Source organism: Poecilia reticulata, chromosome 16, assembly GCF_904066995.2.
Source record: "Poecilia reticulata chromosome 16, P_reticulata-male-v2, whole genome shotgun sequence".
Classification (NCBI taxonomy): domain Eukaryota; kingdom Metazoa; phylum Chordata; class Actinopteri; order Cyprinodontiformes; family Poeciliidae; genus Poecilia; species Poecilia reticulata.
The window spans coordinates 731122-743029 of NC_088845.1; the positions used below are offsets into that span (position 1 = coordinate 731122).

Below are 11908 nucleotides of genomic sequence, written 5' to 3' on the forward strand. Positions count from 1 at the left end.
TGAGGACAGGAAGTATTCAGTATTCAGTCATATTTTATACATTGCAGGATGAAAAATGCTGAAATTAAGATTCCATGTAGCTGATGAGACAGCAGATGGCCGTGTTGAAACTGGAAAGGTATTATTGTTACTATGGTTACGTCAACAGAGCAGAGTCAGAACCTGTTTGCAGCATCACGTGATTTACTGAACAAGAACCCACAGACCAACCCGGAAGCATCTCAGGTCAGCGTTTCTCCACAAGATGAACATAAAACGGGTCGGTTCCGGTCCCAGGTCTGGTCCAACAGTCTCGGTTAAGTCTTGTCTGGTTGCTGGATCCACTTTAAAACCCGATTCCGGTCATGGTAGCACTCCAGAACCTCAGTGTTCTGGTTCTGATCCAACAGAACCAGACCTCCAGCTGCTCAGCGTCAGTCTGGCGGCCCCTGCTGGAGGTTCTGGTTACATCTCATCAGCGTGTCCGGTTTTTCCCGCCTCACGTCCAGTCTGCCCGGCAACAGCAGCCGTCTCGTTCTGTGATTGGCTGGTGTCTAAGCTCTCCAGGGTTCCTATTGGCTCCGGCAGTGCCGCTGCCCCCTCTGCAGGTCCTGATTGGCTGAGCTCAGGAGGCACCGATGAGTCCGAACGTGCAGCAGAACCGGCGCCGTAGTCAGCCGGGTTGGAGAAGTTTGGATCCGTCAGGATGTTTCTGGACACAACTGCAGAAAATAAAAATGATTATTTCCTGAGGTTCCGACCCGGCAGGCTGACCCAACCCTCGGCTTCGTCTCGGTCCAAAGAACCGCGTCTAAGTGGAACTGCTAGCAGGCGAGAGATCCGAACCGACCTGCGGCGGTTCTGTAGTCGTCGTCGGCTGACGGGCGGCGGCTGAACGGGCTGAAGTTCGGGAGGACGATCAGGCTGAGGGACACTAGCAGGATCTGAGGACAAACAGAAAGCGGTTCTGACTCCCCAAGCGTCCCGGAACCGGCCCGGCGGACCCGACACCATAAGAACCACAGAACCTGTCAGAGCTCCTCACCAGTAAGCAGGTGCTGGTCTGCGCTCCTTTACTGGCCGTCTGCTTGATGAGGGAGCGGAGCTGCTGCAGCTGAGCCAGGAGGGACCTGAGGGGAGACAGAACCACGACCCGGCTCAGAACCCGGTCCGGAACATCTGCCGCCAACAAAAAGGCTAGCTATGCTAACTCCGATGTGCTCAACATGAACATTAGCCTCCTAACGCTAAACCGCAATACCGACATGGTATTTAGCGGAAGCTAATGCTAATGCGCTCAGCATAAACAGCGTTAGCGTAAGTCTGCTCCTGGATCTACAGCAGGGAAACATCGGGTCAGAACCAGAGGAATCATCTTACACGTTGTGTTTCTCCAGCTGCTCCACGGTTCGCTGCAGCTCCTGGTTCTGAGCCGAACACGCCGCTGCCCTGCAGACAGAACCAGACCGGGTCAGAACCATTAAGATGGTAGCGGGGTCAGGCCACTAGGCTGCACTGTTGCTATGTCAGTGAGCATCAACTAATCCTGCTCACGAGTTACCATGGCAACGCAAGGACTGCGCGCCGGCGGTACCTGCTCTCCAGGCCGTGGATGTACTCCTTCCTCCTCTTGCGGCTGTCCTGAGCCGACTGCTTGTTCCGGATCTTCCTGCGGACTTTCTTCAGGATCCGCTCTTCAGCCTGCGGGGAGAGAAACACGTCAGAGACCAATTCAAGCTCCAAAACAAGATGGCCGCCAACATCACTCAACTAGTTCTGTTGTAAATGAATATTTTAGTAATCGAGTAATTATCGATTATTCTTACGATTAATGGAGTTATGGGATAAAATACAATATTAGTAAATCTAACATAACAGCAGAGTTACTATCGCATATCAACGTCAGGCCAGTTTTTCATATTTAAGCTCAAGTTACTTTCCTGTAGTTTAGAAAACTAACCTGTAACAATATTAGCCGCCTTTCTAAGTTAACCTGAAGAAAAGTTATACAAGAATCTGAAGTTAATTTAATGATAGAGGCAGGCTCACAGATACGCTTATAAAAATGTCAATACTCCAGTTTCTGATTTATGTACCGTATTTTCTGGACTATAAGCCACAACCCCAAAGTTTTTTAAACCAGTAAACTATAAGCCTCAGATTTCTCTGCCGCTCCAACAGCCAACATCTGGGTCATCACAGGTCGACTGAATATCACATTTATTACATGTGGAGGTGATATTACTGGGTTGAAAAAGAAAAAGGTGCCAAGTTTAGATTTAACTGAACTGATTAGTTTCTGAACCGTAACTGTAACAAAGTGCTGATCCTTCGTGTTGCTACTAGCATGAGCTAAATGAAAATGGCTGCTTTCCTCTTCTTCTTCTTCTTTAGATTTCAACAGCAGCTTGCATCCATTATTGTTGCTCTACTGCCACCTACTGGATCCTAATATCATTACCTCAGATTCTCATAATGATCCCAGTATTTAAAAAACGAAAAATGCTATTTAACTGATCAACAACATTCTCAAGTTTCAATTCCCTATAAAACCTAATTCCGTTTTAATGGCCGCTTTCTTCTTTTACTTCCAATGATTCCCTTCCTGCTAAAGCGCCCCCTGGTGGTGGAAGAAAAATCCACATATGAGCCGCATGGTTCAAAGCTTAGGAAAACAGTAGCGGCTTATAGTCCAGAAAATACGGTACTCATCTCCATTCAGTTTAGCAGGTGAACTCTGACCTTGCCCAAACATTAGAGCTTTGTGTTCATGTTAGCGACGGGATCCGACACCTTCGATCGTCATGGAAACTCATCTATCAGTTCCGCTCCACCGGGTTGAGATGAGATTAGTTTTCCGGTTCATTCGTGCATCTAAAGCACAGCCGCCCGCCGTGTTCAGTCTGTCTGCTCACCTGTATAAAAACACCTGCCAGAAGCAGCAGCTCCAGGAGAAAAGCTGCCAGACTCCAGGAATCGTCATTTAAAGGAAAAATGCTGAAAACCTGGACATTATCATGAATCAGTGAATCCCCACAGGCCGAATCTGAAAATCGGATGTTCTGGCTTTCGTCAACAACTCAGAGGTGAAAGTCACAACGACGCGGCCGGAACACGCTGGCTAAATAATAAAGCATAACTGAACGGAGCTTTAAGGCCGGAACATTTTCCTGGAGGAATTTTAATACTTGAGGATCATTGGAGGAATCGCTTCAGCTCTTCTCTGAACTGAGGAAGTTCAGTTAGTGCAGTGGTGAAAATAACCCTGGTTTTCAGTTGGACCTTAGTGAGTGGGAGGTTGCTGGGCAGGGACACGCCCTCCTCTGTCAGCAGCTTCTGCTCCTCCTCCGTCAGCCGCAGGTCAGGGAACAGCGGCGCCTCAAGAAGAAGAAGAAGAAGAAGAGTGAGTCCTCCAGTCTCAGACGCCCTCTGATGACACTCACTGACAGGAAGTCTTACCTGGTCTCTACCTGAAAGAGGGGCGGAGCTCCGGCTGCCGTCACATGGAGAGGATGATGATGAAGACGAGACGGCGTGCAAGTCGCTGAAGATGCAGGAGTCCGAAAACAGCAGCTGGGAACTCCATTCATCTGGAGGAGGAGGCGGGGCGGTGTGATGGGGGGGGTGGTGGGAGGAAACAAGGTGAGTTGATGACTTTGACAAATGACATCATCATGTGGACTGAGTGAGAACAGGGTCAGAACCGGACCTACCCAGCTCGATGGAGATGACGTTCTCCTGACCGGGTTCAGGTTTGGCTCCGCCCACAGAGCTGATGTCATAGACCACCTGGTAGACTGCTGTTGGGGCTGGCTGGCTGGTCGCCGTGGTTACTGCTGTCACCATTGCAACGGGGGTCTCCTCCGAGACGTCACTCTCGGACGACGTGTCGGCGGTACCGGTACCGGTTCCGAACACTTCGTTGGGGTCGACAGCCTGCAGAACGTCCTCCGATTCGCTGTCATCCAAGGTCACCTGATAGGAAGTAAGGACGAATGAGAAGAGAAGGCCGGACCCAGAAACACCTGGTGCCGAAGCACCAGCAGGATTCTGGTTCCGGCCCAGAAGGAGTCAGGATGTGAAGACTAACTGAGCATGCTCAGACCGCCTTTCAGCTAAAATGCTCCTTGCCAACACCAAGGAGTTTCGCCTCCATTAAAAACAACGCTCATTTACTGTTCTCCTTCTATTGACGCCATTTCTCATCTTATCCTCTGGGATAAGGAGGAAGGATGCTAAGCGTCCATTAGCATCCTTCCTCCTCGTACCTGTCAGTGTGTCCTGTATCCACCTTATTCCTACGCTCCATGATGCTTTGCGTGAATTATGGGAGCGACTTCCGCCGCAAGACAGAACTTCCAGTTGTTTACATGTTAGCAACTCGCTAACCGGTTTTCCACAGAGGATTTAGGCTATAAAATATGTGGAACTCCAGTTATCACAGCTTAAATGTGACTATTGTTTTACCTACAGCTAATGCGGGAGGGATGGCGACTTGAAGAAATAGCCAATAACCCGCACTAGCATAGTTAGCTGCTTCACTGACTCGGTTGCTGCAGATGTTATCTTGAAGTTGCTGCAGCTACAAACTGAACCTCATCTGATTATTAGAGATCAGCGCAGCAGATCCCAGAGCTCCACCAGGGCGTCTTGCGACTCTTTCCAGTGGAAAGTTTCTCTCTATAACGGGTTAATGTGTGGGTCGGTTCGGTTCTGGTCCAGTGGGGAGATTCTCAGCAACGGAGAACCTCAAGGTTCTGGTTCTGATGGACTAAATGGACCCAGATAGTTTATTTTGTCTTTTAAATTCCAACAAAACATAAAGTTCCCATCACACCAAGATAATATGATGTTTTATCCTGCAGCTCAGATCTGACCAGCTTCTCGTTATTCCTGTCTTCAGAGAAACGAGCTGCTAGCCGCGATGCTAACTCACCGTCACAAAACGTCACGTTCCCGTCGCTCCCCTGATGAAACTCACAATCTGCCCGGAGCTGCTCTCTGGTAGCAGACGGTCAACACGTTTTATTAAATATTGTATTATAACCGAGGAGAGAGATGTAACTTCTGTCATGAATATAGAAAAAACCCTACAAATTAGTGAAATGCTTCTACTTCCTGTGGGCTCCGGAAGTAAGACCGTTTCCACAGTAAGCCCCCAGGAACCAGGTGGATAATCCAGTCTAGGTTTCTGCAGGAGTTCCTCAGGGCTCAGATCTACATCCTGGCCACATATTCAGCAGATATATTAATACCCGTCGTTACGCTGACGACGCCCAGCTCTGCCTTTCCTCCAGCCCACCTCCTGTCAGACCGTCTTGGAGATCAGGTCATGGTCGTCTCAAATACAAAGAAAGGTTTTATTCACTGGCACAGCTCCCACCTTAAAGGGACAGTATCGGGTATTTCTCAGGCACATGCTGCCGTTTTAGAGCACAATCAAGTAACCAAGTTACCTTCAGGGTTAATAAAAATGCTTTTTATAAATTAAATATGACTTTGACTTCCTAATTTAACTCATTGAAATTGGGTCTTTGTCTCTTTAAGAAGCTCCTGGTCTTCCTCAAGCTCCGCCTCCAGGAAGTCGTCCCAACATGGCTCCTCTATTAACCCTTTAATGTTTTTACCAGTCCTGCTCTGAGCAGCAGCTCATGAGCTCAGCAGCTGATTGCTGCTGGCTAGTCTGAAGGAGCTACGCCTCAGAGGCGGGGCTAGGTCCACCCAGGCGATACAACTGAATGGTTGCCATGGAGATTAGAGGATTTGTCAAACACGAAGGAATCAAAGCAACAAGTCAGGGAAAAACAGATGAACGCAGTCGGTTTGACAGGATGCTGCCGGCCCTTTAAGGTCGAACCTCACCGCCATCTTCATCCTCTCAGGTAAACAGGATGCACCTGTTCCGTCCATCACCTGGTCTGCGTACCTTCACTGTAACACTAACTGCCCCTTCCTCCCCCTGCTGCTGCCGCCCTGGTCTGCAGCCGGATCGGAACCATCTCTCCATCACGTCCAAATAAAGTCCAGCTCTACACCTGAGAACTCACCTGTTCACCAATATATCCACTCACACAGCTGGGGTCCACCACCCAGCCCTGCAGGGGCTCTCTGAAGCGGGTCGAACCGGGCCGGCGACCCACTGGCCCGGTTCCAGGCAGAACCGCTCCGCTCTCAGCGTCCATCAGCTGAAACAAACCACAACAACATCAGAACCACCTAAAACCCAAACGGGTCTGCTCCCAACCAGAACCAGAACCATCTGCTGTAGCTTCGGATCAGAACCTCTGAGAGGAAATACAAAACACATCCAGGTTCTGGTTCTGGTTTCACCCAGAGAACCCAGAACAGGAACCAGAACTGGGTTTGTTTTCCCTGCCAGGTTCTGAATGGTTCTGTTCTGTTGGTCCTCCAGAGGGAAGCTGGCAGTTTGGACCCGAGGTTCTGGTTTGGCCCGGTTGCTCCAGCAGGCTCAGTGGTCCAGGACATCCTGCTGGACCCGCCCTCCAACTCAAACATTCCCGTCCCGCCTCTGGAACCGGACGGACCGGTTCTGACCAGGACCGCTGCTGCCCGCACAGCAACACAATGCAACCAGTACCAGCAGAACCTGGACCCAAACATTCAAACCCAAACAGTCTGAGAATGCTCAGCCGGAGGAACCAGAATCAGAACCATCTGTTTAGATGAGCAGAAACCCGGAGAGGTTCTGGCCCGGAACCCTCCAGAACCTCTGATCTCCCGGCAGACCAGGCTGAGGTTCTGAATCCAGAACCTTCCTGACGCAGCTCAGCAGGTTGAATCCGGATTGAGATCAACTTTCAGGACCACCAGAACCAGAACCAGGCTGACCCGGACCAGGAGCTGCACATACTCACAGAGTGGTTCTGTTTGGAGCTGGTTCCGAATCAGCGCGTTCGGTTCGTCATCAAACCAGAACCAGAACAGCTGGCAGCCTGGGAGCCTCGGCGCTTCCTGCTCTCTGGTTCCCCCTGCTGGCCGCCCGCAGCTCCGGCACTTCCGGTTCCACAGCCGGACATCACGTCACGGAAAACACTAAAGACGTTGAGTTATGTAATCTGAAATAACCAGAAACACTTTACTGTGGTAATTGGGGCAGGAACCCATGTTCTACAGCCAATAAGGTGTTTCTTCATTATTTATTCTTCTGACGTCATCCGTGATGCAGCCCTAACCCACACCGTCACCCCGACAACGGTGACGTCACAATGTGCAGCTTGATCCCAAGAAGTCTTATTATTTTAGTGGGATTCTGAGTTAAAATGACGTCATCATTGTTCAAGTCAATGGAGGCTCCGCTCGGCCAGGCACACAGGCGCTTGTTACCATGGTAACGGCTCCAACTCTGAGCACAGGGTATTATGGTCTGTCCGACGCAGCTCCAGGTGAGCTTAGCCACTACAGCTAACACCCTGCTGTTGAAGATCCAGGTCAGAAACGGAAGATGGAGGTTGAAGGAATCTGTACGAATTCACTGCGACGGAAACAGGCTGAGGACAGAGGCAGCGGTTCGGTTCGGTTCGGCAGGTCAGTCCGGCTCTTCGACCAGATATTCACCTGCGCCACAGCTCAAGACATTACGGTACACCCGTTTACGTGCTGCTTTCACAATAAAAGCGCACATCCGGTCCATGTTTGATCCAGCCGCTGCAGTTGCACAAAGAAATAATGTATCAGAAATAATTGGGGACATTTTGCAATGCTGGAAAACTCTGTTTCCAGATTTCTGTCACTTCTGGGTGGAAGAGGGGCACCTTTGAACAAAACCAGAACAATAATAATAATAATAATAATGTGTATTTAGTGAGATGTTATAGATGTATATGTGTAGAGACAGCTAGGTGCGAGTGGCGCAGCTCTTCTCTACAGTTTCTACTTATTTTTGAATACAAAAGTAAAAAGCTAGGGTTGATATTTGCTGGTTGTGTCCCTTCGTCATCCAGAAAAGAGAGAAGTCACTGGAAACAGTTTTTCAGCAATAAGCATTGCAACTTAGGGGGACAAAAGTAAAAATATGGTTTTTGAATAGGCTTTTATTTTGGAATAAAACATCAGATCGGGTTGACATTTGCTGGTTTTGATCAAAACCCTCTAACCTCAACCCTCTTCCACCCAGAAGTGAGAGAAATCTGGAAACAGAGTTTTCCAGCATTGCAAAATGTCCCCAATTATTTCTGATACATTATTTCTTTGTGCAACTGCAGCGGCTGGACCAAACATGGACCGGATGTGCGCTTTTATTGTGAAAGCAGCACGTAAACGGGTGTACCGTAATGTCTTGAGCTGTGGCGCAGGTGGATATCTTTGTGCGGGCGGCTGGTCGAAGAGCCGGCGAGCTTCACTGCAGTGGAAAACCAGGTTATGAAGTTTATCCTCCTGCTGCTTTTTGTTTTTAAAATGGTACATTTAGGTTTGCCTCCACTTTTATAAACTAATGAATCTTATATGCATCATTGTTTGTCTCACTGTTGGTGCAGATATCAGGTGAACTCTGTTCTCTGCCTGCTAGCAGTTTAAATTAATTTCAGCTTCACTTTCAAGAGTATTCAGATTTTAACCTGCATTTTCTAAGTAGTAAATATTTCAGTTCACTCTTTACTCAGTAACTTGTGTTGTTAAAACTCTGAAACACTTTTTGCAGTTTCTTTGTGATACCAGAACTATTTCACTTAAACATTTAATTTCCTGATATTGTCCATTTATTTTAAGCAAAACTCTCAAAAAGAGCTAAATATTAGTTTTGATTACGTTGTGCAGCTAAATATGGACACTTATTAGATTTAATGTTCAGGTTTCATCGTAAACCTCGTGATGTTTCTGATGATCGCTGTGCTGATTACCACTGGATCCAAACACCTGGACCAGCTGACCGGTACGCCGTCCATCAGTCCACGGTCTGCCGGGTCATCACAACGTGGACCAACTTTTTATTCACTTGGTTAAACTAGGATCTGGAACCCGGAGCACCAGATATGCATAAATCTACCTGCAGACGCTGTTGGCCTCCCTGACCTGCAGTCGTCCTGGACGGGCCGAGCCGGACGTCCTGGACGGGCCGAGCCGGACTTCCTGGACGGGCCGAGCCGGACTTCCTGGACGGGCCGAGCCGGACTTCCTGGACGGGCCGAGCCGGACTTCCTGGACGGGCCGAGCCGGACTTCCTGGACGGGCCGAGCCGGACTTCCTGGACGGGCCGAGCCGGACTTCCTGGACGGGGCCGAGCCGGACGTCCTCTCCTCCAGAGACGAGTTTCCATCACCAGTAACTAGTCTGATGTCTGATTAGCTGCCAGGAAGTATATTAAATATTCACTGTTCATTTTGTTGTCCTGTTACAATAAAATATAATCTACATTTCACAAACTTTTCCCTTTTCTCTGTGTTTATATCAAGTATTTACATGTAGATCAGGAATTCAATGAGATGTTAAAATGAAACACATTTATGTTAAACCAGCAAAGAAATGTGAATATTTAGTAATATGTAGTTAGTCATTTAATATACTGAATAAGGCTGGATGATACTAGATGTTTATTCATATCAGATTTGATTTTAATCTATTTCTCTCGTCAGTTTCTATTATAAAATCACAGAAAATACTTTAAAAAGTTCCTTTATTCCAATCATCTGTTCTGTAAATAGTATAAAGGAGCATTAAGGTCAGGATACAAGACATTTTAATTTTAAGAATGCAGCCATCGTTACAGAAGAATAAAGATGACATTTCATAACGAGGTGTTAATGCGAGCAGAACCAGGCCCAGGCCCAGGCATCCTCAGCAGACCTGCACCTGCATGGGCTTCTGGGTCGGAGCAGAACCAGCCTGGACGACGTGTTACTGCTGGGTCCAAACCTTTTAAACTGACTCAGGAATTTAATGTCTAGTATTACAAATAAAATCTATTGCTTTAAAAGAAACAAAGGATTGAATTATAAAAAGAAATTTAAAAAACAATGAGGTCGAGCATCTTAAAAAGCTTTTTTTTAAATAATCGGATTAAGAGGTTAAAAACAAAATGCTCAAAAACATGTAATACAAGATGTAATGTAATGTAAATTTAAGTGAATTGAGCCCCAATTATATGATGGCAGGATTAGAGCCTCGTACAAAAACAGCCAAAGTCCAAATATTTGATCAAGTCCTGTTGATTAAGAGTTTTAACTGATAATAAAATAAAATGAGACTGAATTGGGGGTTTGAAAGGATTAGTTTATAAATAAAAGTCAATATCTGTATGTATAACTGAGAGACTCAACCAGTGGCTATAAACCAGTAGCTGAATGTTTGTAGAATAAAATCAGTTTAATTGGATGTTTCTTTGTGTTCTTCAGTATTTCATGTCCGCCCATTTTAACTACTTTAACTAGTATGGTTTAAATCGTCCCTAACTAAACAGTCTGTATATTCTGGTACGTTCGGCCGCCTCTGGCTCACCCAGTCTGACTCCGGCCAGTGGGGGGCAGTGCAGCCCGGAAACATCGCGAGAGAAGCGGAACAGGAGCCGCTGCGCCTCCTACTGGCTGGCAGCGGAGATGAGGATCAAACGGGATAAATGGAGTCAACAAACTGCACGTGAGGCCTTATTTCGGCGCAACTGAGTTGTCAACAGGTAATAGCGACACACCTGTACCCTCCCGACACGTCACATCATCTGCACAACTCACCTGGGCACGCGCTGGAACTTAAGCTGGGAGTTAGCAACAGTTGGCTAAGGCTAGCATTATCTGCTAGCACTGAGCTATTTAGCTCTGAGCTAACAGCTGCGTTCAAACATACTGGAGGACCGTTAGCTGGTTGGGTTAGCATCCCGTTCATTTTCAATGGTTAGTCGCTAGCCCTGAGCTAGCAGCAGTTCTACGCTAGGTATGAAGGTCCACAGAGCGGCTCACAGAGTTCGGTTCGGTTCGGTCCGCTGCAGCTGTCCGTCTGTTAGCAGATGAGTCCAAACACCGGTTCTGTCAGGCTGGACTGTCGGCTCCGAACAATAACAAACCGGCCGGTTCGACTCAAAGGGTTTGTTCCGACCCGTTTTCAGACTCCAGTTACCCTGCGGTTCTTCCGCTGGGTCCAGAAGAACTCGGAGTGGCAGGTACTGACCCGAACCGGGTCAGGCTTACCCAGAACCGGGTTTTAAGTTCTGCTCACTCCATTTAAAAGGAAGTGTTCAGCAGCTACATTCACATTTCTATATGAGATCTTTGATGATCGTGATTGGTTCCAGCTCCCTCAGGTGCGCTGGCTGTCCTCCACCTGTGGGGAGGGTCTCATTCCTGACCTCTGACCTGTCTGTGTTACAGTGGCGGTGGGTGGAGCCTCTTGGCAGCCATGATGGCGGACCCCCAGGACGACCTTTCCCCTGCCCGCTCTGAGCAGAACAGCCCCTCCCTCTCCACTTGCTCCTCCCCTTCCCAGTCCCTGCCCTCCACCCCCTCCTCATGCGGCCCCCCCCACCCCGCCTCGCCACCCTTGGGCGTCATCAGCGAGGGGGGCGGCAAGCTGAGCCTGGTCATAGACGCCGAGGTGGCGCAGCAGGCGTGTCAGGAGGTCCTGCAGAAGGTGAAGCTGCGTCAGGTGGACGCCGGTCCCGCCCCCGGCTCGCAGCACAACGGACCGGACCGCGGCGCCGCCGCCATCAAACCGCCGCAGATCCGTGAAGAGGACGACCCAGAGGGCCCAGCGCCCGGCTCGGTGAAGAGCGCCCGGCGGCGCCAGAGACACAACCCGTCCAAGCAGTCGTGGCTGCTGCGGCTGTTTGAGTCGAAGCTGTTCGACGTCTCCATGGCGATCTCCTACCTGCACAGCTCCAAGGAGCCGGGCGTGCAGGCGTACATCGGGAACCGGCTGTTCAGCTTCCCGCACGACGACGTGGACTTCTACCTGCCGCAGCTGCTCAACATGTACATCCACATGG

The 11908-nt window shown here is 48.9% G+C and overlaps 2 protein-coding genes and 1 long non-coding RNA gene across 5 annotated transcripts in view; 1 reads left to right on the plus strand and 2 right to left on the minus strand.

The window, feature by feature from the left end:
* Window positions 1-165: 165 nt before the first annotated feature.
* On the minus strand, window positions 166-7011 carry creb3l4 (cAMP responsive element binding protein 3-like 4). 2 transcript variants are annotated; one of them, XM_008430597.3, is made up of 10 exons: window positions 6855-7010; window positions 6027-6164; window positions 3693-3954; window positions 3439-3569; window positions 3262-3357; window positions 1574-1680; window positions 1360-1428; window positions 1025-1109; window positions 830-923; window positions 166-701 (listed from the first exon to the last, which is right to left on the minus strand). In XM_008430597.3, exons 2-10 carry the CDS (start codon window positions 6159-6161, stop codon window positions 445-447), a joined length of 1236 nt encoding a protein of 411 aa, XP_008428819.2. In that variant the 5' UTR covers window positions 6162-6164; window positions 6855-7010; the 3' UTR covers window positions 166-444. The 2 variants fall into 2 exon arrangements, with proteins under 2 accessions (XP_008428819.2, XP_081473128.1); XM_081617002.1 differs by lacking the exon at window positions 1360-1428 and having other exon boundaries at window positions 6855-7011.
* On the minus strand, window positions 1795-2715 carry LOC145555324 (uncharacterized). Its single transcript, XR_014091480.1, has 2 exons — window positions 2441-2715; window positions 1795-2364 (listed from the first exon to the last, which is right to left on the minus strand). It is a non-coding gene; the product is annotated as an uncharacterized LOC145555324 (long non-coding RNA).
* A 3435-nt stretch (window positions 7012-10446) lies between the features above and the next one.
* pi4kb (phosphatidylinositol 4-kinase, catalytic, beta) overlaps window positions 10447-11908 on the plus strand; it is a 10884-nt gene continuing 9422 nt past the window's right edge. For both annotated transcript variants that reach the window (XM_081616990.1, XM_081616991.1), the window contains exons 1-2: window positions 10447-10606; window positions 11295-11908. The exon at window positions 11295-11908 is cut by the window's right edge and continues 35 nt beyond it. In XM_081616990.1, the coding sequence (XP_081473116.1) occupies window positions 11323-11908 (586 nt within the window). In that variant the 5' untranslated portion in view covers window positions 10447-10606; window positions 11295-11322. The remainder of the gene's footprint in view (window positions 10607-11294) is intronic.

Coding starts and splice junctions, on each gene's coding strand:
- creb3l4 (XM_008430597.3), bottom strand. CDS start 6,161: ATGGACGCTGAGAGCGGAGCGGTTCTGCCTGGAACCGGGCCAGTGGGT. Junction 1,429..1,573: donor ATCCACGGCCTGGAGAGCAG/GTACCGCCGGCG, acceptor TTCTGTCTGCAG/GGCAGCGGCGTGTTCGGCTC. Junction 702..829: donor CGACTACAGAACCGCCGCAG/GTCGGTTCGGAT, acceptor TATTTTCTGCAG/TTGTGTCCAGAAACATCCTG.